We start from the raw sequence: 25,107 nt of genomic DNA, 5'->3' as shown, positions 1-25,107 counted from the left end.
GGGGGAGGGGAGAGGAGAGGGGGGGAGGGGAGAGGAGAGGGGAGGGGAGAGGAGAGGGGAGGGGGGAGAGGAGAGGGGAGGGGGGAGAGGAGAGGGGAGGGGGGAGAGGAGGAGAGAGAGAGAGAGACTGGTGGCCTAGCAAAGGCCAGAGTAAGACAGGGATGATACCCCTGGACTCACCCAAGCAGAGAGAGAGGACCAGCGCAGCAGAGCGGAGGTGCTGTAGGCTGGTGGCCTAGCAAAGGCCAGAGTTTGACAGGGACGACAACCCTGGACTCACACTGAAGTTGAGAGAGACGTTGGCTAAGAGAGAGCAGATTCGTGGGGCTGCAAGGGCTGCTAGCCCAGGGTCTAGTGTAGACCAGGAGTTTGACAGGGAAGACGACCCTAAACTCTACACCCAGGTGGGGTGCTCACATGAACTGTGTATTTCATTGTGATATGATGTGCTGTGATGAATAAAGGCTGGCAGGAGCCAGATAAAGAAATCCACATATCCTGAGCAGTTTTCTACACGTGTGGCGCGCCACTTCTATATAAGAGAGGTCAACGATCTGAGACAAGAGTACCCCCCTTGCTACAGGGGGTAATTGTCCAGTTTGCCAACATTATGGTCATTGGGGTCCGTTCTTCTCGTCAGTCATAGGATGGACCCAGCAATTCAGTTTTTTCCATTCTGCGACTCTTATCATGTAGCCAAACAGTGGAAAACTGAACACAAGTGTGAATGAAGCCTTCATCAAATAGAGAAAGGAGGACTTACTTCTTGCTGCTGGCTCCAGTATTACTGATGATATAATTTCCGTCTTACGGGTACCTTCCGGCTGAAATGAAAAACAGAAATTCTAGTTGGGGCTAAGACAGCCATCAGTCAATTTCATGAAAAATTTCAGTCAGCTGTGAATTCTAATAACTGATGGTTACGCTCTTATTTTGGCATAATTTACTGTGGTCCCAGGCTGAGACCCAGGGGTATTGTAAGATATTCATTATTATTATACTAATATACTAGACTGACCTGGTGTTCCCTATGTGAACATAAAACGCTTGGAAGAATGGTTGTAAATGTTTTAAGAACTGTTCAGTCGAGGATTCGGCTTGATCTGTTCGTCTTCCACGTTTTGTGGACATGGGAAATGTCAATTAGTGTATATTACATGTCGGTATATTACACCACTTAAAATAGTATATGTTAAGGCTGGTTTAGACAAACGATGCCCAACACTCGTCCCCACACCTGCATGGGAGCTAGTATCGTTAGCTCTTAGCGGGAAGGATGTAGGAGATTTCTCTCCTCTCGCTCCCCTGCCCCTCTCCATTAACATTACACAGCGGCCGTTACTGAACAGCCGCTGTGTTATGTCAATGGAGAGGGGCGGGGGAGCGAGAGGAGAGAAATCTCCTACAGCCTCCCCACTGTGAGCCAGTGATACTAGTTCCCATGCAGGTGCATGGCAGCTACTATGTGTGGGGACAGGTGTCGGGCATCGTTTGCCCGACATTCGTCCCGTCTACACCAGCCATTACTGTGGAGCCCTCAGTATATTTAGTTAATCCTGTAGTAATATCTTGTATCTCTGGAATACTCTACAGATTGGATCTACTGCAGAGAGAGAATACAGTCACTGAGCTGTAGACCACTATATACCTGTGTGTAGCAGAGCTGTGTGTGTATAGCTACATGTAGCACGGCTGAGTGTGTATCTGCATGTAGCACTGCTAGCAGTGCTGAGTGTGTATACATTTGTGTAGCAGTGCTGAGTGTGTATAGCTCTGTGTGGGAGAGCTGAGTGTATATAGCTGCATGTAGCAGTGCTGAGTATCTACCTCCGTATAGCAGAGCTGAGTCTGTGTACCTGCATGTAGCAGAACTGAGTGTGTATAGCTGTGGTAACAGAGCTAAGTATGTGTACCTGCATGTAGAAAAGCTGAATCTATATAGCAGAACTGAATCAGTTTGTACCTACATTTAGCAGAGCTGGGTGTGTATAGCTGCGTGTAGTAGAGCTGAGTATGCTTAGCTGCAAGTAGCAGAGCTGAGTGTGTATAGCTGCAAGTAGCAGAGCTGAGTGTGTATAGCTGCAAGTAGCAGAGCTGAGTGTGTATAGCTGCAAGTAGCAGAGCTGAGTGTGTATAGCTGCAAGTAGAAGAGCTGAGTGTGTATAGCTGCAAGTAGCAGAGCTGAGTGTATATTGCTGCGTTTAGCAGTGCTGAGTGTGTGTACCTTTATGTACATGGGTTGAGTGTGTAGCTGCATGTTACAATGCTGAGTATGTATAATTTCATGTAGCTGCACTGAGTGTGTGTACCTGCGTGTAGTAGTGCTGAGTGTACATAGTTGCATGTAGTGTTCATGTAGCAGAGCTGAGTGTAGCTGCATGTAGCAGAGCTGAGTGTGTGTATAGCTGCATATTACAGAGCTGAGTGTGAGTGGAAGTGCTGAGTGTGTGTAGCAGCATGTAGCAGAGCTGAGTGTGTATAGCTTCAGGTGGCTGTGCTGACTGTGTATTCCTGCATGTAGCAGAGCTGAGTTTATTTAGCTACGTGTGGTAGTGCTGAGTGTATAGCTGGTGTGTAATTTAGCTTAGTTTGTGTAGCAGAGCTGAGTATATGTAGTAGTACTGATTGCATTACCTGCGAGTAGCAAAGCTGAGTGTGTGTACCTGTGTGTAGACGAGCTGAGTGTGTAAAGCTGCATGTAGTGGTTCTGAGTGTGTGTAGCTGCGTGTGTAATAGTGTGTAGCATTGCTGAATGTGTGTAGTAGTGCTGTGGGTGTGTAATGGGTGTCCAGCAGAGCCGAGTGTGTGTAGTAGAGATGAGTGTGTGTACCTACGTGTAGCAGAGCTGAGTGTGTTTAGTAGAGATGAGTTTGTGTACATGCGTGTAGCAGTGCTGAGTGTGTGTACCTGCATGTAGCAGGTCTGAGTGTGTATAGCTGCATGTAGTGGAGCTCAGTGTATGTAGCAGTGTAAAGTAGTGCAGTGTAGCATTGTTCGATGTGTATATCTGCATGTAGCAGAGCTGAGTATATATAACTGCGAGTAGTAGAACTGAGTGTGTGCAGTGGCGTGTAGCACAGCTGAGTGTATATTGCTGCGTGTAGCAGGGCTGAGTGTGTGTAGCTGCATGTAACAATGCTGAGTATATATAATTTCATGTAGCAGCGCTGAGTGTGTGCACCTGCCTGGAGCAGTGCTGAGTATACTTAGTTGCATGTAGTGCTCATGTAGCAGCACTGAGTGTGTGTAGCTGCATGTAGCAGTGCTGAGTGTGTAGTAGCAGAGATGAGTGTCTATATCTTCGTGCAGCAGCAGAGCTGAATGTGTATACCTTCGTGTGGCAGTGTTGATTGTACTATACCTGCGGGTACCAGAGCTGAGTGTGTGTAGCTGCATGTAGTAGTCCTGAGTGTGTAGCAGCATGAAGCAGTACGGAGTATATGTAGCTGTGCGTAGCTACATGTAGTAGGGCTGAGTGTGTATACCTGCAAATAGTAGTTCCGAATGTATGTAGTCGAGTGTAGTAGTGCTGAGTGTGTGTAACAGATCTAAGTTTGTATACCTGCATGTAGTAGTGTAGTGTGGTGTGTGTGTGTAGCAGCATTTAGCAGATGCTGAGTGTGAAGCCGCATGTAGCAATACTGAATGGGTGTGCCTGCGTGTGGCAGAACTCAGGGTATGTACCCATGTGTGGAAGTGCTGAGTGTGTATAGCTGGTGTGCAATAGAGCTCAGTGTGTGTAGCAGTGGTAGCAGAGTGAGTATGTATAGCTGTGTGTAATAGTGCTGATTTTGTGTATCTGCGTGTAGCAGTGCTGAGGGTGTGTAACAGCATGTAGTAAAGCTAAGTGCTTTCATTATGTGTAGGAAAGTTGTATGCATGTACCTGCATGTAGCAGAGCTGAGTGTGTGTACCTGTATGTAGCAGTACTGTGTGTATGACTGCATGTAACAGAGCTGAGTGTGAATAGCAGTGCTGAGTGTGGGTAGCAGTGGTTAGCAGGGCTGAGTGTGTATACCTTCAGGTGGCAGTGCTCAGTGTGTATACCTGCATGTAGGAAAGCCGAGTTTGTTTAGCTATGTGTAGCAGAGCTGAGTGCGTATAGCAGGTGTGTAATAGAGCTCAGTTTGTGTAGAAGCGTGGAGCAGAGCTGAGTGTGTGTAGTAGTACTGAGTGTGTTACCTGCGTGTAGCAGATCTGAGTGTGTGTACCTATGTGTGTATAACTGCATGTAGCAGTGCTGAATGTCTGTACCTGCATGTAGCGGTTTTGAGTGTGGGTAGCTGTGTGTAGTAGAGTTGAATGTGTGTAAGAGCATGTAGCAGTGCTGAATGTGTGTAGCAGTGCTGAGTGTGTGTAGTTGTGGGTAGTAGAGCTGAGTGAAGTAGCGTGTAGCAGTGCTAAGTGTTTGTACTTGTGTGTGTAGCTGCATGTAGCAGCACTGAGGGTGTGTACCTACGTGTAGCAGTGCTAAGTGTGTATAGCTGGTGTGTAGAAGAGCTGTGTAAGTAGCAGCGTGTAGTAGTGCTATGTGTGTTACCTGCATATAGCAGAGCTAAATGTATGTAGCTGTGTGTAGCTATGTTGCACGCAGGTACACACCCTTAGCAATGCTACAGACAGCTATACACCCTCAGCTCTGCTACAGGCAGATACAAACACTCAGCTATGCTACACGCAGGTACACTTACTCGGCTCTACTGAGTGTGTGTATCTGCGTGTAGCAGAGCTGAGGGAGTATAACTGTGTGTAACAGGGCTGAGTATGTGCAGTTGCATGTAGCAGAGCTGAGTGCGTGTAGCAGAGCTCAGTTTATGTACCTACATGCAGCAGTACTGAGTGTGTATAGCTGGTGTGTAGTAGAGTTCCGTGTGTGTGACAGATCTGGGTGCATGTAGCAGCGTAAAGTAGTAGTGCTGAGTGTGTTACCTGCATGTAGCAGTGCTGTGTATGTATATCTGTGTTTAGCAGTGCTGAGTGTGTGTTTCTGCGTGTAGCAGAGCTGAGTGTGTATAGCTGCATGTAACAGGGCTGATTGTCTATAGCTGCTTCTGTCAGAGCTGAGTGTGTACATGCATGTAGCAGTGCTGAGTGAGCATACTTACGTGCAGCAGTGCTGAGTGTGTATAGCTGTGTGTAAGAGGGCTGAGTGTGTATAGCTGGTGGGTAGTAGTGCTCAGTGTGTGTAGCTGTGTGTAGTAGAGCTGAGCGCATGTGGTAGTGCTGAGTGTGTGTAGCAGCATGTAGCAGTACTGAGTGCGTGCAGCTGCGCATAGTAGAGCTAAGTGTGTGTAGCTGCATGTAGTAGTGCTGAGTGTATGTAGTAGTGTGTAGTGGTGCTGAGTGTGTGTAACAGATCAGAGTGTGTGTACCTGCTGGTGGTAGTGCTGAGTGTGCATAGCAGCATTTAGCAGAGGTGAGTGTGTAACAGCGTGAACCAATGCTGAGTTTGAAGCTGCATGTAGCAGTGCTGAGTGTGTGTACTTGTGTGTGACAGAGCTGAATGTATGCTTACATATAGCAGTGCTGAGTATAGCTGGTGTGTAATAGAGCTCAGTGCATGTAGCAATGCTGAGTTTGTGTAGCAGTGGTAGTAGTGCTGCATGTGTGCAGCAGAGCTGAGTGTGTATATCTTCGTGTAGCAGTGTGAATACCTGTGTGTAGCAGAGCTGAGTGTATATAGCAGCATGTAGTAAAAGTGAGTATGTATAGCTACGTGTGGTAGAGCAGAGTGTGTAGCTGCGTGTAGTAGTGTTAAGTGTGTGTACCTGCGTGTAGCGGTGCTGAGTGTGTATAGCTGGTGTGTGGTAGAGCTCAGTGTTTGTCGCATTTTTTTTTTTTTTTTAATCCAAAGTTTTATTGAGTTTTAACAAAACGTACATGTCAAATACAATCAGACAAGTCAGAATTCTTGGATCTCTGGGTAAACAACCCACAGTTATTCACCACATACTGCAATGGATCCGTTTCTATTCTTTATGCATAAATGTAGACCTGACTCGGCAAACGGGTGGACAAACAATGACTAACGAGAAAGGGGGAGGTAGGGAAAGATGGACAGGGAAGAGTGGGGGGGGGGGGGGGGGGGGGTTAAGTGCATTCTGTGTGGGCATTTCCTCTCCAAGGTGGGGGGAGCTCTCCAAATATGCCTAAGACGGGACTCCAACCTCCGTCTCCTCCTCCCCGTGGGTCTGGGGACTGAGCTCAGATCGTATTCTACGCCATGGGCCCCAAATTTCCAGAAATTTCTCATGTGAGCCATTTGACCAGCTGGAGAGTTCCTCCAGATTGTAGGTCCGATCCATCCTATCTCTCCATTGGGAGAAAAGAGGTGGAGACTTCTGTAGCCACAGGGGAGGGACAAGTGCCTTCGCCCCGTCGATTGCGTGCGCTAATAGTCTGTGCCTCAGAGGGCTGAATTCTCCCGAGGGCTTCCACAAGAACATTGCCTCAGGAGTCAATGTAAAGTTGGGTAGGATTCTTTTTAACGAGTCAGCTATCCTCTGCCAGAAGGTCGACAAGAGTGGGCAGGTCCACCATATATGGAGGTATGAACTAGGGCCATTTTCACATCTCCAGCATTTGCTGATGGTCGTAAGCTTGTGGTCAGCCAGCCACTGTGGGGTCCTATACCAGCTGACTAGTAGCTTATAATGGGCTTCTTGATTAATTATGCATGAGGATAGTCCATGTGCAAGCTTTAGAATTAGTTGGGTGTCCGAGGAGGATAGAGTTATATTTAGCTCCTTCTCCCATGAGGAGAGGAACGCGGGCTTAAAAGATGGGGATGGTGGGAAGCAAAGCTTGCGAAGGTACGCGATTCTTCCGGCAGATGGACTGTCTGCCCCCACTGCCCTCTCAAATGCTGTGGGGGGTCTTGTAGATATGTGAGTTTTCTTGAAATCTTTGATTACACCCTCAATTTGAGCTCGTTGGAGGAAAGGCATTGGCTGGCCGGGCAACAGAGTCTCCACTATCTCCCTGGGGTTTAGATGAGTCAGGGACTGAAGCTCACCCAGGGGCTTGTTGCTAAATTTTTGCCAAAGTCTGGCGGAACAGGGGTCTGACGGGAGGCCCATCAGTGTTGGGAGAGTGCATAACGGAGCGACTGGGAAGGGAGGCGGTGCCAGCACCTCAGCTCGAGAGTCCCATGCCCCAGAGGGTCCCTTCAGAAGCAGGCTATAGCCCCTTTTCCTATAAACAGCTTTTTTGGGGAACCATAAGGTCTCCAACAAAGTGGGTCCATACATGGCTTTGATCATCCGAAACACCAAGGGGTCCCCTGATGGCATGGCCAATCTCGCCCAGTAGCTAATGTGAGATGCAATATAGAAGTCAGAGATGCTCGGCAGCCCCATTCCTCCCTCCTCCTTATCATAAGGCTGTAAGGCAGCCTGGAGCTCTTTTGTCTCCAAATATATTTGGTAAACATCCTGCGGAGGGTATTAAAAAAGTTTGTTGGTAGGTGGATCGGGAGAGACCGGATCTGGTACAGAATCAATGGGAGTATGTAGGATTTAATTATATTTTTTCTCCCAAACCATGAGATATAGGGAAGGTCATAGTTATATAGTAGGGTTTTAACTTTAGTGATTAATTGGGGGAAGTTGGCTGCAAAAAGGTCTTCCAACCTCCCTGTCAATCTCACTCCCAGGAAGTCTATTGCGGTGTTGGACCAGGAGAACGGGGAGTCAGACATTAGGGTCGCGCAGCGAGCTCTTGGGATCGAGACATTCAAGACTGTAGATTTATTAAAATTTATTTTGAAATTCGATAGAGCCCCAAACTGTACCAAACAGGTGACGAGTCTGGGGAGACCCGTTTCCGGATTTGTAATTAAGAAAATAATGTCGTCTGCGAAAGCGGCTGCAGATACAGAGCAGTCTTCTACTGTAAGTCCCCGTATCTCCTGATCCATCCTGACATACAGGAGTAGAGGCTCCAAGGCCAAAACAAAGAGGGTGGGAGACAGAGGGCAGCCTTGGCGTGTGCCATTTTTTATTTCGAAGGGGGGGGAGAGAATATTATTTATTTTCAGTCTAGCAAAAGGTTCAGCGTACAGGGAAAAATGGCCGCGACAAAAGAGGGGGGGAAGTTGTAGTGTAGCAAGACCGTTTTTTTACAGTGCTGAGTGCGTGTAGCAGCATTTAGAAGTACTGAGTGTATATACCTGCGTGTAGCACTGTGTAGTGTGTGTACCTGCATGCAGCGGTGCTGAGTGTGTATAGCTGTGTGTATCCATGCTTAGTGTGTGTAGTAGCATGTAGTAGTGTTGAGTGTGTGTACGTGCGTGTAGTAGTGTTCAGTGTGTGAAAAAGCATGTACTAGTGTTGAATGCATGTCACAGTGTGTAGCAAAGCTGAGTGTGTACCTGTGTGTAGCAGTGCTAAGTATGTGTAGAAGTTTTGAGTGTGTGTACCTGCGTGTAGTGGAGCTGAGTGTGTATAGCTGTGTGTACCAGTGCGGAGTTTGTGTTCCTGTGTGTAGCAGTGTGGACTGTGTAGCAGCATGTAGCAGCACTGACTGTGTACACCTTCGAGTAGCAGAGCTGAGCGTGCATACCTGCGTATAGCAGAGCTGAGTGTGTATAGCTGCATGTAGTAGTGCTAAGTGTATGTACCTGCATGTAGTCGAGTTAAGTGTGTAAAGCAGAGTGTGTATAGTTGTGTGTAGTAGTGCAGAGTGTGTGTAGCAGGGCTGAGTGTCTATAAAGTAGAATAGAGAAAAATGTTGGTTACCACCTCGCTCCCTATAGCATTTCGTTTTCACCTCGGCTGTTCTCTTCTCGGAGCGCTCCGAGCGGGGTATGCAGAACACAGCTGGATAACTGTGTTCTTCATACCCTGGCTGTTCATGGAGCGGGATACAGCTGAAACAGTATCAGCTATATCCCGCTGTGAACCCGATAAGGCTGACTGTTCTCTTTCAGCATGCTGAAAGAGAACAATCAGCGACTCGTTAACGAAAACTGCACGATGTCAGTGCAGTTAGACCCAACGATTTTTGCTCAAAAGACGGCTTAATGGACCGATTAACATAAAATGGATCAGAGAAGCAAGAGTTAATTATTATCATTTGATCTTATTTTTTTTTTATTTTGTATGTTTCTTAAGGAAGTGAAGTTTATTGTGGTAGTGAGGTGACCAAGGTCCTGGTAGGGAACGAAACGCGTCCAATTTATACTCTGATATGTAAAACTACTAGTTAAATAAAATCAAAAAAAGAAATCTTTTTTCACTATGACCGGCATCTTCCTTTCCTTTGGAGTATACTATTTCTGAGTGTATAGCTGGTGTGTAGTGGAGCTCAGGGTGTGTGGCAGAGCTGAGTGCGTGTAGCAGTTTGTAGACGTGCAGAGTGTGTTACCTGTGTGTAACAGTGCTGAGTGTTTATACATGCATGTAGCAGAGATGAGTGTGTATAGTTGTGTGTTGCAGAGCTGAGTGTTTGTAACTGCGTATAGAGGAGCTTAATGTGTGTGGCTGCGTGTAGCACTGCAGAATGTGTATAGCTGTGTGTAGCACTGCAGAATCTGTGTAGCACTGCTAAATGTGTGTAGCACTGCTGAATGTGTGTAGCACTGCTGAATGTGTGCTTCTGTGTAGAAGGAGAGAAACCACCAAAACTAAGAAAGCCTCTGCTACTAAATGTTGTACCTCTGATATAGAAGAATGTAACTGCTATGTGATAGACATGATAATTAGTCAGTGTAAAATGTCTATTGATTTGTACTAAACTAGATGTATTACGCAGCTGTAGTGACTTTAACTCTTAGAGGCTAATGACTGCATAATTTCATTATAGTAATTGCTGGACAATGGCATGGTGAAAAGATGTGTGTGTGGTATAATGTTGATTTTGCACAAAAGTTCCACAAGCAGCCTCTTAAAGAGTTATGTCACATTCCAATACTGAAGAAGCCCCCTCACCCACTCTCCAGCTTCTCAAAGAGATACTTTCAGTTTTGACCACATGTGATAGAACAAAGGACTGGCTTACACAGTGGACTTTGGAGAGAGGTGGGGGATTCTATATGATCCGACAAATGAGAATCCTATATGTTACTGATGTAATCTGTTGAACGCCCATAAAAGGGCAGGTATCATGTATTACAATAAAAGCCTGAGGCTCTACACATTGGAGAGAGACTCCCAGCTTAGACCGGCACTTGTGTCTGATCTGGTCGATGATGTGTGCACACTATACAATTTGGAAGCTACAGAATACCCCAGAACCTGCTGGAGGAAAATATGATCCAGCTCAATTGGAGTCCCTGGGTGAGCCGAGTAGATTTTTTTTTTTATTTCTTTCATTCTGGAAAAATACAGAGATCGGCAGATAAAACGTAGAACTCAGGGGCCCGAAAATCTACAGAACACGATAAGATTGCTTTATCTACCTGTGTCAAGCTGATTTCTAACTGTTAATCTGCCTATGTCTAATCCAGAGTGATAAATCAATGAAAGGCAGGTAATATAGTCCTTTCTACTCGGGAAAAAAAACACCGTTTTAACATGCCTAAGGGGTATTTTGTATGCTGGGTATGTTATGTCTGAGACGGTTAAAGATTGTGTATACAAGACCAAGAGATAAATTCTGTGAGGGTTAATGTGTCAGAAGGGCGGACTTGGCTGTTTAAGCCTGAGGGCGCGCCAGAGGGACACATACTCCTAGGTAACTAGTGTGAGGTCAGGAAAATTTAAGATACGCGTATGCACTTGTATGATTGAGCGTGTTATGTGCTCTCATACTGAGGAGGGATACGCAGGGTTTAAAAAAAGGTGTATTTACCTGTATGATTGAGCGTGTTATGTTCTCATATGTGAAAAGGTATACGCTGAATTGCTCCAGAGCTCTTGGTCATTGAATATAATCGTCAGTCTTTGTGTGTAGTCAAGAGGTCTTGTTTAAACAATGTGCAGTGTTTATTATTGGGGGAGGGTAGAGTGGGCTGAAGTTAAGCCACTGAAAACATTTCCCAGTTAACCCGTTTGTTCCCTTTGTCTTGTGTTTTATAGTGTTAGTGTGCATTGTGATTTACGAGGGATATAAGAAGAGATGGGTGGAATTTGGTAAAGGAGTTTTATTGTGTCCAGAAAATTTCAAATAGGATAGAATAAGCAGGCAGAATAGAATACTGGATCAGTGCAGGATGTTTTGGAATATGCAAAACATGTAGAAATGTTTTACAATGGAAAGGATCAGGAAAGTTGTTTTTTTTTAAAAGAAAGAAAAGAAATGAATATTGTAAGATAGACTGCAGAAAGTGTTAGAAAGATAAGCAGGAGGCCCAACGGACAGAAAAGGTATAATGTAGGAAAGAGATTCAAGATGAGAAAGTGTAGTGGGGGGATGTGTATTGCCTGTATCGTGAACAATGTAATGCCTTTGTGTTGACTACAGCCCCTCCCTATAATGGTGGCCGCACTTGCAATGTTTAAAACCCCACAGAGTGTGACTCTGCAGCAAGTGTGGTGAGCCCTGCCCCCACCCTGAAATTACTTCCCCCATGTGCTCACTTTCAGGGTGTGTGATGTTACTTCCGGCCATTCCAATCCGGGATAGGACTAAGCCCCGCCCCTTCCTCCTCCAGCAGCCATCTTGCCTCACCTGGGAGATTTGTAGCCCCGCCCCTTTCTGCCTCTTTCTGCGGCCATTTTGCTGCACTCGGGAGGCCTACATTCCCCAATGCCACTGTATCCAGTGCTAACATCATGATTGTCTGATGTAAGGTTTTGTTTGACCAGACTTTGTTACACTCCAAAATGTGGCCACCTTGGATGTGTGATAAGTTCAGGGAAACAAACCTTTGCGAAGATGCAGCTTGGGACATAGTAGACGACTAAGCTGGTTTATAGTGTATGGAAGATTGGAGTTGATGCATGGGGGGCAGAGGCCAGGGACCCATGAAAAGGGGACGCCCTCTCATGGTGTGTTCCCAGGGGCTCTGTTTTCCACTGCCTGCTTCTCCAATGGATGTTCAGACAGATGATGTTAAGGAAGGCTCCTACAGGTGGAATAATTTCCCTATAGTCACCCAGCAAACTTTTTCACGCAATTTGATGCAGTAATTTTAGTTGTTATGTGAGAAAGACGGACTGAATTGCTCAGAGTAGGATGTCAATTCATCCGTATTCTTTAGTTTTTTTCCTTAAGTCTTTTGTATATTCTAGTGTCAGTCTACACTGAAGCTATAATTATATTCCGACAGGAGAGTGAAAGTTAAACACTGGAATTCCCTGAAATACTATTACACTGGGTGACCGTAAATTTTGCTTGTGTTGCGCCCCCTTGTGTTAAAAAATGCTAACTGCGACCTGAAAAAAAATAAATAAAAATCTAAAGTATTTTTTCGTTCAGGCTTTTCTGCATACAATGCCTCCTTGACCTACAAAGTGCTTGTTTTTGTGCCTCTTGGTTTCCTTTTTCAACGTTGTACTAGTTTGAACGCGATTACTCTGTTTCCATTGAGTATTCCGGTTCAAAAGGGGGGAGGCATAGGTGATCTGGGTCATAGATGATCTAGGTGTTGTAGATCAGCTATTGTTTTTTGTTTTTTCTTAAATAAACAAATAAATGATTTTGTGCTATAAGATTCTGATCCATGTGAAATAGTACATCAACATGATTATTTAGTGCTGATACAGCAAGAAACTGCAGGTATGCAAACAGTTACCGGAACCTCTGTTGACAATGTATATATTGAGCTTTTTGCAGATGGTACCAGGGTGAGGATTGATGACTCCACATCGGATATGCAGTGGTCACACAACAAGATGTAATAGAAGCAGAAGCTCTGCCTCCACATGTCTCAGCACAAGAAGCGGAACTGAAGGCCCTCACTGAGGCGAGTAGAGTGGCGAGAGGTAAGACGGCAACCATTTACACTGACTCCTGGTATGCATCTGGCATAGCTCATGATTACGGCCCAATATGGAAGGCCAGACAGTTTTTTACCTCAGCAGGACAACCAATTGAGAATGGTGCAGCGGTGCAGAGTCTCATGGAGGCCCAACTTCTACCTGACAAAGTTGAGAGTTCGCACCGATTCCTACACTGGAGAAGCGAGAGACGACACCCTCGCCAACAGCACAGCAAAAGCAGCGGCCGTCAAGCGGTGGAAGAAAGAAGAAAGATACTGACAGCATGAGTCAGTGGCAAAAACTTTGGACATTGACAAAATTTGGACTTTGATATGCTAAAGACTTTACAGTTACAAGCCAGCAAGGAAGGAAAGAATAAATGGACTAATATGGGAGCAGCAGAAACAGGACAGCGTATGGTGAAGTCAACAGCACTTGCCCACCACAGTTCCTGTATCCCATGATGGCCCAACTGATGGACGGAAAGACGCTTGAAAGAGGATGGGCGACTCCTGGGTTCTCTGTAGCTGCTGCATCATTTGTCTAGTTTAGCATGATCTATGCCATAGGTGAGTCAGGGCAGAAGTAAATTTGCTACATCACACTTGCCAGGGACGACTCTACCCATTTCAGGGATGGCAAATTGACTACGTTCAGCTCCCACTTGTTGGGAAGTATGAATATGTGCTTGTTGTTGTTGATGTCTTTAGAGGTTGGAGGCCGACCCTGTTACCAAGGCAAACAAGTAGGTAACCACAAAGAAGCTCATGAACGAGGTAAACTGTGAATATGGGGTACCAGAAATGATTCAGAGTCAGACAGAGGTATAAACTTCGCAGGTGAATGTAACATGTCATGTCTGCTCTGGGTGTATCCCAGGCCTTTTACACACTCTACCACCTTTAGAGTAGTGGAAAGGTGGAGAGACTTAGTGGCACGCTAAAAAGTAAGATACTTAAAAAAAATGACGCCACTTTGAAAAGACAGTCATCCAATAGCCCTATTCAGTGTTAGATATGAACCATGGGGGGATCATACATTATCTCCCTATGAGATTGTTTGGGCTAGCCCCAAGGCTAGGTTTCTACTATCCTCAGTAGTTACAATTACAATCTGATGTGTTGACTAAGTATGTAATTTCCATTGTTAAAGCACTAACCAAAGCCTATACACAGGTGTTCTCTTCCAGACTCAGAGGCAGACACTGGCACACATATCTTGCAGCCTGGGGATTGGATGTGCATCAAGAAGTTCCTCAGGAAGCACCCTCTTGAGCCCCGATTTGATGGTCCCTACCAGGTGCTTCTGACTACTGCCACAGCTGTGAAACTAGCCGAAAGACTTATATGGATCCATGCTTCATACTGTAAGAAAGCTTCAGATCCGGGAGACCAGTCTTAGTTGTGCCGAGGACATTACTCTGGTTAGGGCTAGTGAGAGAGGAGGGTGGCAACTGGAATCCATAGTCGGAAGAATATGAGGGTATGGTTACCTTCTGGTATAACTCGTCCAACACTCAAGTAGCCGCATATTCCTTCGACTATTGTACTGTGGTCCCGTGCCTAGGCGCAAGATCCCACCGCGGGCCAGATTTAGCCCAGTCCAGCTGGTTATATGACTTATATACCCGGGGAATACAATATGTTTGCGCCACTGATAATGTCTGGGGAGAAGACTGTCGCTATTGGGGATCAGTGGGATGGAACGCAGGAACAGACTGGTCCTATAAACCGCGAAGTGCCTTAAATAAGAAAGATAAGAGCGGGAAATCCCTAATTAGTCGTATAACCCTCCTTGAGAATAATAAGGACAGCAGGTATTGAAAGGCTGAACTTAGTATGTTGCTTGGTTTTAATGCGGTTTTTACACTAACCATGGGAGATCCAAGCCCGGGGGACGGGGGGACTTACAGTTTGGGGACATACCGGTACGGGAGGACAGATCCCTTAGGGAAGTTTAAAATAAGGGATATGGTAGATGCACCCGAATGGAAGCCTTCACTTAGTCCCGTGCCCATAATTAACCCCCTCCGCCGTAAGATAAAGACCTTGACGAACATGATGATCATAGCCGACCCTACCTTTGAGGACATCTTGACAGTAGCGACTGGCTACTCTGACCAGAATCTCTGGTTGGAGTTGATGAGGTACAATGCTAACAGGAGCAACAAGTCTAACTGTTACGTGTGCGGTAGTGCTCGACCACACTCGGGGATGGTCCCCCTAAATCTCCCTGTAGATGCTGAAGAGTGGTTTCTTAGTCTCTTCACGAGCACTTCCACCAATTACACTGCTTGTGAGAAGTGGAAAAAGGAATACTCTATAACTACTTAAGTGTTTTGCACCGGAGAGAGTATTACTGACTACCCTGGAAACTACACCTGCCAGGCAAATGGGCAGGGTGGAGGGAGATTTTTGGGGAACTCACTAACGGGTATTGCTCCTCCTACGGTACGATAGGAGGGGAATGGATGCAGAATCAGGTCCAGTCCTTAGGAGACGTTTACTGGCTTTGTGGAGACATGAGGTAGAGGACCCGCCTGGAGGGTAATTGGACAGGGGAGTGTGCCTTAGTAAAGCCCTTATGCTCCTCCGCATCCTGTCAGACAGCATCGAGGATAATGAGGTTACCCCTAATAGTTACTTTATCTCGATCCAACTCTGTCTGTGTTTTGTGGTTATCCTGTCATGTTGGTCTATGCTTGTTTTCCGCATAGGTACGGCGGTTCCTTCCAGTCTTGTCACTAGGTAGTGTAGGGTCAGTGTCGGCGGTTTGCGCGTGTCCACCTTCGGGCCTATCTCCAGGAGGGACATTGGTGTGGGTGAAGATTAGGGAGTCCCACGCCGTGCGTACCTGTGCACACTACTAGTATTGTAACATTATACTAGAGCGAGAAGAGAGACTCCTAGTGGTAGTTTTGATCTACACGCGTACATTGACGTCATAGGATAGCCAAGGGGGGTACCTGACGAGTTTTAAAAATTAGAGACCAAGTTAAAGCTAGATTCGAGTCCACTTTTCTGATCATTATGGTAAATAAAATGTTGACTGGATTAATTATGTTTATTATAATTAGCAGCGGTTTATAAATTATACTAGAGATGCCTTATAGGGACTAGTCGACCAATAGGACCTACCTCGACTATGACTTTTCAAAATAGAATGACCTTAGATATGATTTTAGCTAAAAAGGGGAGTGTCTGTAAGATGATAGGGGAGACTTGTTGTACCTACATCCCAGACGACACGTGACCCGCAGGTAAAGACGCAGTTGCCATTAAAGAAGCTGACCGCACTAACTAAAAAGAGCTAACCTTTGGGACCAGTACTCGCCATGGATGAGCGGGTGGTAAAGGATCCTGGCACAGATGGGCGTCGTTATTGTATGTGAACTGATTATCTTTTCCGTTCTAGTCTGCTGTGTTATCCCGTGTCAGAGAGACCTGTGAAACTGATGCTGGAAAAGCCGCTCCCACAATGAGTTTGCTGGATGCATCCCCAGAAGGAGTAGACAAGTCCTACACCCCCTTGAAGACCCTAAATCGAACCTTTAACGCGCTCCGATTATAGGCTTACACACAGAGAACTGTGAAAATTTGATGGGAAGAGTTAGAGGATAGACATTTTAAGGGGGGATTGTGATAGACATGATAATAAGTCAGTGTAAAATGTCTATTGATTTGTACTAAACTAGATGTATTACGCAGCTGTAGTGACTTTAACTCTTAGAGGCTAATGACTGCATAATTTCATTATAGTAATTGCTGGACAATGGCATGGTGAAAGATGTGTGTGTGGTATAATGTTGATTTTGCACAAAAGTTCCACAAGCAGCCTCTTAAAGAGTTAAGTCACATTCCAATACTGAAGAAGCCCCCTCACCCACTCTCCAGCTTCTCAAAGAGATACTTTCAGTTTTGACCACATGTGATAGAACAAAGGACTGGCTTACACAGTGGACTTTGGAGAGAGGTAAGGGATTCTATATGATCCGACAAATGAGAATCCTATATGTTACTGATGTAATCTGTTGCACGCCCATAAAAGGGCAGGTATCATGTATTACAATAAAAGCCTGAGGCTCTACACATTGGAGAGAGACTCCCAGCTTAGACCGGCACTTGTGTCTGATCTGATCGATGATGTGTGCACACTATACAATTTGGAAGCTACAGAATACCCCTAAACCTGCTGGAGGAAAATATGATCCAGCTCAGCTAAGCCTTGATGACAAGTGATGGCGAGTTATTATACTGCACTAGGTCTTCTGTTTGCACCGCTCTTCCATCAATACATCCACCATGGGGTCAGTACAGCCTGAAGTACCCCATTATATCTCCCTGTGGAGCAACTAGATACAGCCACTTCAAAGAGAAAACAGCCTACAATGTAACACTACTGTTGCCACAACATCCCTCATTCCAGGCCACTGCAGAAGTCCAACACATTAAAGGATTGTGGGAGTGAATGATTTTCCGCTATAAGGAAATTAATTGAATTAGTGCCATAGCGCATACAGTAGCCGCATTCTCTTACCACGACTCTCAGTGTCTTCCTGACACCATCACCTACAAAGTCTCCATAGACGGCAGCTTTCACCTCAATCTCATGTTCTCCTATAGAAAGTGGCACAATGACAAACGGAACCACAAAGGATGAGTTTTTCTTCACTTTCACCGTAACTGTGTGCGGCTTTTTGGCTGTAGAAAGACTGCACAACTGAGGGTTGTGAGAAAGGGTCACTCGCACCTAAAATGAGATTGTATCAGTGTTAGTAAGTCACACATTATATGATACTAACTTCAGAGAAGGCCCACCAAATGTTTTTGCCCAAGGGACCACAAATTGAAGGGGAATTCAGATCCTCTTTTTTTTTGTGAGGTCTGTATTGAATTATTAAAATTTTTACAGGGAACTGGTCATCATCAATAATAAGTACCATAAACTTAGTAACATAGTATGTTAGGCTGAAAGAAGACAATGTCCGTCTAGTTTATCCAGAGGAAGGCAAAAAAAAAACAAGCCAATTTAGCTCATTTTAGGGGGGGAAAAATCCTTACTAATTCCATAATGGAAGTCAGAATTTTCTCTGGATCAACTTTTGAAAGTTCCTACCTGACTCCAAGACTGGCATCAGAGGCGTAACTTGAAGCTCCTGGGCCCCAATGCAAAACCTGTAACAGGGCCCCCAACTCTAATGCTTTATTCATAGTACGGGGCTCCCTATATGGAGAAGAGAGGCCTTATGGGCACCCTAAGGCTCCTGGGCCCAGGTGCAACCACATCCCCTGTATCCTCTATAGTTACGCCCCTGACTGGCATCAACAACCCCGCTGGTCACCTAATGTCTATATCCTGTAATATCATAGCACTCTAGAACGACATCTAGTCCTCTCTTAAACTTCTCTATGGATTTTGCGACCCCCTACATCCTCAGGCAGAGAGTTCCACAGTCTCGCTGCTCTTACAGTAAAGAACCCTTGACAAGGGCTACATGTAGCAGAAACATTGTTTATCTGTGAATACAATAAAGGACATCCAGTGGATGTGAATCTATTTTTTGCACCTATCTGCTGCTCAGTCTATATTTACTTGGACTTATATGTGATGGGATCTAGGGTCAGGATCTTGGACTGAGCGTGCATCCTTATCAAGCTTCCCCTATGTGGTGTTGGTGAGCGCTGCTGATGATTTTTTTTGCTGCTGGCGTTTCTCCTGCCCATGTGCATAACCTTACATTGATCAATATTGAACTTCATTTGCCATTTTTCCGCCCAAGCCCCCAGCTTATCTAGATCCGTTTGTAGCCGTACATTGTCCTCCGTTGCATTAATTATATTGTATAATTTTTTGTCATCTGCAAATATTGATATTTTACTGTGCAGCCCCTCTATCAGGTCATTGATAAATATATTGAACAGAATAGAGCCTAATGCTGAACCCTATGGCACCCCACTAAAAAAGGTGATCCAGAGTACAAACCATTAATTACCATCCTCTACTTTCTATCTCCGAGCCAGTTCTTTACCCAGCTGCACATGTTTTTGCCTAGACCGAGCTGTCTCATTTTATATATCGGCCTATTATGCGGCACGGTGTCAAGTGCTTTAAAAAATACAGATATATAAGATCAATGGACTCTCACGGGTCAAGCCTAGAACTTACTTCATTGTAAAAGCTGTAGTTACCAGGCTCTCTTTTAGACCCCTTTTTGTATATTGGAACCATATTAGCAATACGCCAATCCAGTGGTACAACCCCGGTCTCAGTAGAGTCCCTAAATATAAGAAATAGCAGTCTATCTATCATGTCACTTAGTTCCCTTAGAACCCATAGGCGTATTATACCTGGGCTGGCGATTTGTGGATTTTAATCTTTTTTAACCAACTCTGCACTTCCACCTGCCTTAGACAGGTAATATTTAGCGGAAAGGGAGAGGGGGTCATTTTATCCCCTTGCATCTCATGTGACATTTTTATTTCCCTTATGAATACACTTGAGAAAAAAAACTATTTAATAGATTTGCCTTACCCTCTTCATCTTTTATGATATCTCCTGCTTTATTTGTTAAAGGGCCAGTGCTTTTAATGCAAATTCCTTTACCATTTATATAGTTGAAACATAGTTATTGTGCTAATAGTTTAGATGATGTGGAGTCCGGGGAATTGTGTGTCATACTCAGCCAGTCCCCTGTTCCTGTGGTGTTCTCATGCAAAGTCATCACATGCGGCTGCTTGACTCATACCAGAAGACAATGCACGTGCACCATCCATAAAGATGAATGGGAATGCATGCGCACAGACTTCTATAAAGAGTCAAGCTGCTGTGCGCACGCTGACTTTCTAGAGGACACCACAGGAACAGAGGACCGTTTGATTATGAGACACAAACTCCACATAATCTAAACTATAAGCATGATAACTTAGTTTATGGTGCTCACAGTTGATGACAGGTTCCCTTTAAAGTGATTCTTAGCTTTGGACTATCCCTACTTGTTAGAAAGTTCTGTTTCTTAACAATAAGCAGAACGCAATGTGTCCCCCCACTGGAAGCCCAAGCAATCAGCTGTATTCTGTGGGGAAACCTGGCAGTAATTCTTTAAATGTCCTGTAGCGCCCCCACAAGAAAAATGATGAATTACACAGTGTTCATTCATATCATTGAGTGGTCTGTGTCATAAAGGGCCTCCAGAGCAGGAAAGTTCTCTGTATCTAATTTCTGCTCTATGCAAAACATGAGGATCCTCAACAGCAGGTGTCTCTCTATGAACGAGGACTTCCATAAAGGGGTTTATATTGTCTAAATTGGACAACCCCTTTTCAAAAGTCATCACTTGACCCATCTTTTTTGCAACCAAAGCCACAACTCATTATTCTTCTTTGCCTAAGAACTCATTAACAATATGTCCACCTTGAACTGTTTTTCCAACTTTCATCTAAATCGTTTTGACTACTTACAATCTGAATTCAGTACTACAGTTGTATTTGAACGGCCTCAACCAAAGTCAGTAATGATTTGTTTACTTCTCTACACTGATCTCTGCTCCTCCTTCTAGACCTGTCATCTGCCTTTGACACAGTCAATCACATCCTTCTGTTACAAATCCTCTGGCACTTCGCCATCACACAATTCGCCCTCCCAGGATCTCCTCATACCTTGCCAATCGAACATTTATTGTCTCCACTCGCACAACACATCCTCACCTTGCCTTCTTTCTCCTGGTGCCCCTCAAGGCTCTCTCCTGGGACTCCTTCTCTTCTCAGTCTATACCTATGATCTGGAACAGCTCTTAAAATCTCTTGACTGTCCCTTACCACTTTTACGTTGACTACTTAAATTTATCTCTCTGGCTCGATGTTGCTATATGTTTCTAGCTTCTTCTGCTTCCTAAAACTCAACATGGACAAAACTGAATTCGTCATCATTTCCCCGTCTCATTTCCACACCCATACCAAAGCTATCGGTTTATGGGTAATGACTCCACACTTTCCCCAGTCTCACAAGCCCTTTTCTTTGGGATAACCTTTGAGTCTGCCCTCCTTTCCTCCCTCCAATAATTTGAGCTGCAAGAGTGAACACAACCCATGGCTAAGTGTGGCATTGTTTTGGGAACAAAGCAGTCATTGTTAATAGGGAGCTGTACAGGTTTAGAAAATTATGAGTTTGTGATGCACAATATAAAACAGTCCAATGGGAAATCCCAAAAAACTGGTTAGTGTGAAATCATTTACCTGTATGTCTTTTGCTTCATAATTGTAAATGATGGCTCGAATTTCGACCTGCTCATTCCTCACCACAGAATACGGGAGTTTTAGGTCTGTAAACATGGGCTGGAAGGCCTGGATTTCATATGGTTCAGACACACAGATGCCTGTATTGATGGAATAGGACAGATGGTGAGAATTATCATCTCACAGCACATTATTTAGTGGCCAGCACCATAATTTTGTGTCAATATGATTACAGAAGCATGGTTATTGTACAAACATAACTATCCACGGGGGTGACTGACCACAGGGCAATGGATTGGCCTGGATTATAGAAAACACAATCCTGGCCATTTAACATTTTTAATTCTCTGATCAATAGCTATCACAAAAGAAGGAAGCTCTGATTGTGAGCCCTGAAAATAGGCAACCAAATTAAAATGGAAAACATGTTGAAACCTAGAAAAAATATGCTCTTAAAGGTGTCTTGCAGACAAAAACTATTAATGTTCTATCCTCAGGATAGGTTATCAATAGCAAATCGTCAGGGGTCAGATCAACTGATGAGAAGATGATGTGGACTTTCAGAGTTCGCAAAAAGTACAATCGGCAGGGGCCTGGTTTGCTATTACAGCTCTCTCCCATTGCTGTGAATGGGAAAGGTGCAATGCCAAATTAGGACACTGTGCTATGGGCGGTATTCTGAGAATTCCAGCTCTCTGCACCATCTTCTCATCAGCTGAACAGCAGGGCTATCGAGTGGTGGACCCTTGACGATCTGCTATTGATAACCTATCTTGAGGATGAATGATTAATAGTTTTTGCATGTAAAACTCCTTTAAAAGGGTTTCCAATATGAAGTGATATAGAGTGCTACATAATATACATTCGCTGTATAAATAAAGGTGAAATAAAGGGTTGTCCAAAATATTGAAATATTACCCTAGGGTAGGTAATGGCATAAAACAATAAAATATTCATTACTAACCCATTAAAGGGAACAGGTCACATTAAACATGCAGTCCATTCTGCGGGCAGCACGTCATAGAGCAGGAGGAGCTGAGCAGATTGATACATACTTTTGTTGGAAAAGATTCAATAGAACTTGGATTTCATTCGTTTAAATCTCTTCATTCTGAGCTTATGTGTCCAGTGGGCGGTCCTATCAGTGATTAACAGCTATATCTGTATGTACAGTCATACACCGATACTGATAGAACCAATCACTGATAGAACTGCCCATACTTTGATATCTTGATGATGTATGCCGCACTGTGCAGCTCTCAACCAGCAAAAGCTGATTCCTAGTCATAGTTGGTTGTAGCAGTATTTTGTTTGTTCAGATTGGAAGTCATGTGGTTCCATTTTGTCAGATCAGTAAAGAAGGAAATGTCTATAGGAAGAGTCTTGGTCTGGAATAACTCTTCATTGTAACCTCAGAAATTGGAAATACCTTAATGTTCTGGCTCTATAGCAGAATCCTGAGCTAGACTGTAAAACCTCAAATAATGGCCATGATTGGTGTAATTTATCATTCCTAGAGCTTTTAGTCTTAGGAGTTAAATTGTCTCCGAAGGGCAGACTTCTAGGAGATCAAGGAACCCTAGATGAGATATCCCAGGGCCACCAGAGTCTTCAAGGAAGCCAGATCCTCACATCAAACATACAGCAAAACAAAACTATTATTATTTTTACATACTAATTTTACCTTTATTCTCTGATAGACTCACGGCCAGAAGTTCCCATGTTGTAATGGAGTCATTAAGGTAGATGTTCCTTAAGACTTTTGTAGAGATGCTGATGAAAGATAAATTAAAAAATAGTTTTTTTCCATTTCAGTCAATCCCTACATATTTATTAGAGGGGTTTCTGGACAATAAACAGGTGAAAAAGTATCCTCTAGCTGGGATCTCCAGTGATCAACTGTAATCTGTGGGGAAAATTAGATATGAATTTTGCATGGTGGGTCCCAAAATAGTGTCTCATGGTATACAGATGGTATTTCCAAAGTGAGTCACCTGAGTCAATAAACGTAAGAGGGGTGATACAAATCCAAGGATGTAGACAGCAGAGTTCATGAGACACAATAGATATACAGTAGGTCGGGGCAGTTAGTGAAGTCAGGAAACACCTTTACAAATAATCAAAAACTAAGGAACCTTTGGCTTATGGGAATTCTTGGCAGTTGTGAGCATCAGATTCAGAGGTACTCAATAGAGATGAGCGAACGTACTCGTCCGAGCTTGATACTCGTTCGAGTATTAGCGTGTTCGAGATGCTCGTTACTCGTAACGAGTACCACGCGATGTTCGGGTTACTTTCACTTTCCTCTCTGAGACGTTAGCGCGCTTTTCTGGCCAATTGAAAGACAGGGAAGGCATTACAACTTCCCCCTGCGACGTTCAAGCCCTATACCACCCCCCTGCAGTGAGTGGCTGGGGAGATCAGGTGTCACCCGAGTATAAAAATCGGCCCCTCCCGCGGCTCGCCTCAGATGCATTCTGACATAGCTGAGGGAAAGTGGTATCGTGTTGGAGCTGCTGTAGGGAGAGTGTTAGGAGTTAGTGTAGGCTTCAAGAACCCCAACGGTCCTTCTTAGGGCCACATCTAACCGTGTGCAGTAGTGTGGAGGCTGCTTTTAGCAGTGTTGCGCATTTTTTTTTTTTTTGGTATATCGGCCGTGCAGAGCATTGCGCCCTGCAGTAATACTCCAGGGAGAGAATTGTGTAGGCAGGGCCAGAAGACATATATTATAGATTGAATATACGCAGTGGTCCTTTGGAAAAAAAATCTTGAAATAAAATCAATTTGGCCTGCCTGTCACTGTGCTCAGTGTTCTGGGTCCGTGTCTGCTGGGGGTAGTAGTTCTCCAAATAAATACGCAGCCAGCTAAGTGTTACAGCAGGCTTGCGCCAAATTATTTCCTGGCTCTGAAATCACCGGTCTGTTGCAGTTAATAACAGTGCAACACTGCAGTTCCGTCACACACATCAGGGACAGAATTGTGTAGGCAGGGCCAGAAGACATATATTATAGATTGAATATACGCAGTGGTCCTTTTGAAAAAAATATTTGAAAAAAATCTATTTGGCCTGCCTGTTACTGTGCTCAGTGTTCTGGGTCCGTTTCTGCTGGGGGTAGTATTTCTCCAAATAAATACGCAGCCAGCTAAGTGTTACGGCAGGCTTGCGCCAAATTATTTCCTGGCGTTCCGTAAGCGAACTCAGCCTCCAAGCACAGGCCAATAAGCGGCACATTTAATTACAGTGTTGTGTTTCTGCATTCCTGGTAATACAGCATGCTGAGGGGTAGGGGTAGGCCTAGAGGACGTGGGCGCGGCCGAGGACGCGGAGGCCCTAGTCCGGGTGTGGGCACAGGCCGAACTCCTGATCCAGGTGTATCGCAGCCGACTGCTGTGGAATTAGGAGAGAGGCACGTTTCTGGTGTCCCCACATTCATAGCACATTTAATGGGTCCACCCGGTAGACCTTTATTAGAAAATGAGCAGTGTGAGCAGGTCCTGTCGTGGATGGCAGAAAGTGCTTCCAGCAACCTATCGTCCACCCAGAGTTCTGCGCCGTCCACTGCTGCAACTCAGAATCCTCTGGCTGCTGGTCCTCCTTCCTCCCAGCCTCCTCACTCCATTAAAATGAGACATTCTGAGGAGCGGGCAGACTCCCAGGAACTGTTCTCGGGCCCCTGCTCAGATTGGGCAGCAGTGGTTCCTCTCCCACCAGAGGAGTTTATCGTGACTGATGCCCAACCATTGGAAAGTTCCCGGGGTCCGGGGGATGAGGCTGGGGACTTCAGGCAACTGTCTCAAGACCTTTCAGTGGGTGAGGAGGCCGATGACGATGAGAAACAGTTGTCTATCAGTGAGGTAGTAGTAAGGGCATTAAGTCCGAGGGAGGAGCGCACCGAGGATTCTGAGGAAGAGCAGCAGGACAATGAGGTGACTGACCCCACCTGGTTTGCTACGCCTACTGAGGACAGGTTTTCAGAGGGGGAGGCAAGGGCAGCAGCAGGGCAGGTTGCAA

General features: G+C 45.0%; 1 protein-coding gene across 1 annotated transcript in view; it reads right to left on the bottom strand.

Annotated features, from left to right (window-relative positions):
• The window catches only part of LOC136610271 (A.superbus venom factor 1-like), a 210,763-nt gene that overhangs the window by 106,422 nt on the left and 79,234 nt on the right, over window positions 1-25,107 (bottom strand). Inside the window, exons 18-21 of the mRNA XM_066589504.1 lie at window positions 22,779-22,867; window positions 21,095-21,234; window positions 17,400-17,612; window positions 764-824 (exon numbers count right to left, since the gene is read on the bottom strand). Coding sequence (XP_066445601.1) covers window positions 764-824; window positions 17,400-17,612; window positions 21,095-21,234; window positions 22,779-22,867 — 503 coding nt within the window. The remainder of the gene's footprint in view (window positions 1-763; window positions 825-17,399; window positions 17,613-21,094; window positions 21,235-22,778; window positions 22,868-25,107) is intronic.

The sequence above is a fragment of the Eleutherodactylus coqui genome, chromosome 2, assembly GCF_035609145.1.
Source record: "Eleutherodactylus coqui strain aEleCoq1 chromosome 2, aEleCoq1.hap1, whole genome shotgun sequence".
In the NCBI taxonomy this organism is placed as follows: domain Eukaryota; kingdom Metazoa; phylum Chordata; class Amphibia; order Anura; family Eleutherodactylidae; genus Eleutherodactylus; species Eleutherodactylus coqui.
This window is presented reverse-complemented; position numbering and strand designations above follow the sequence as displayed.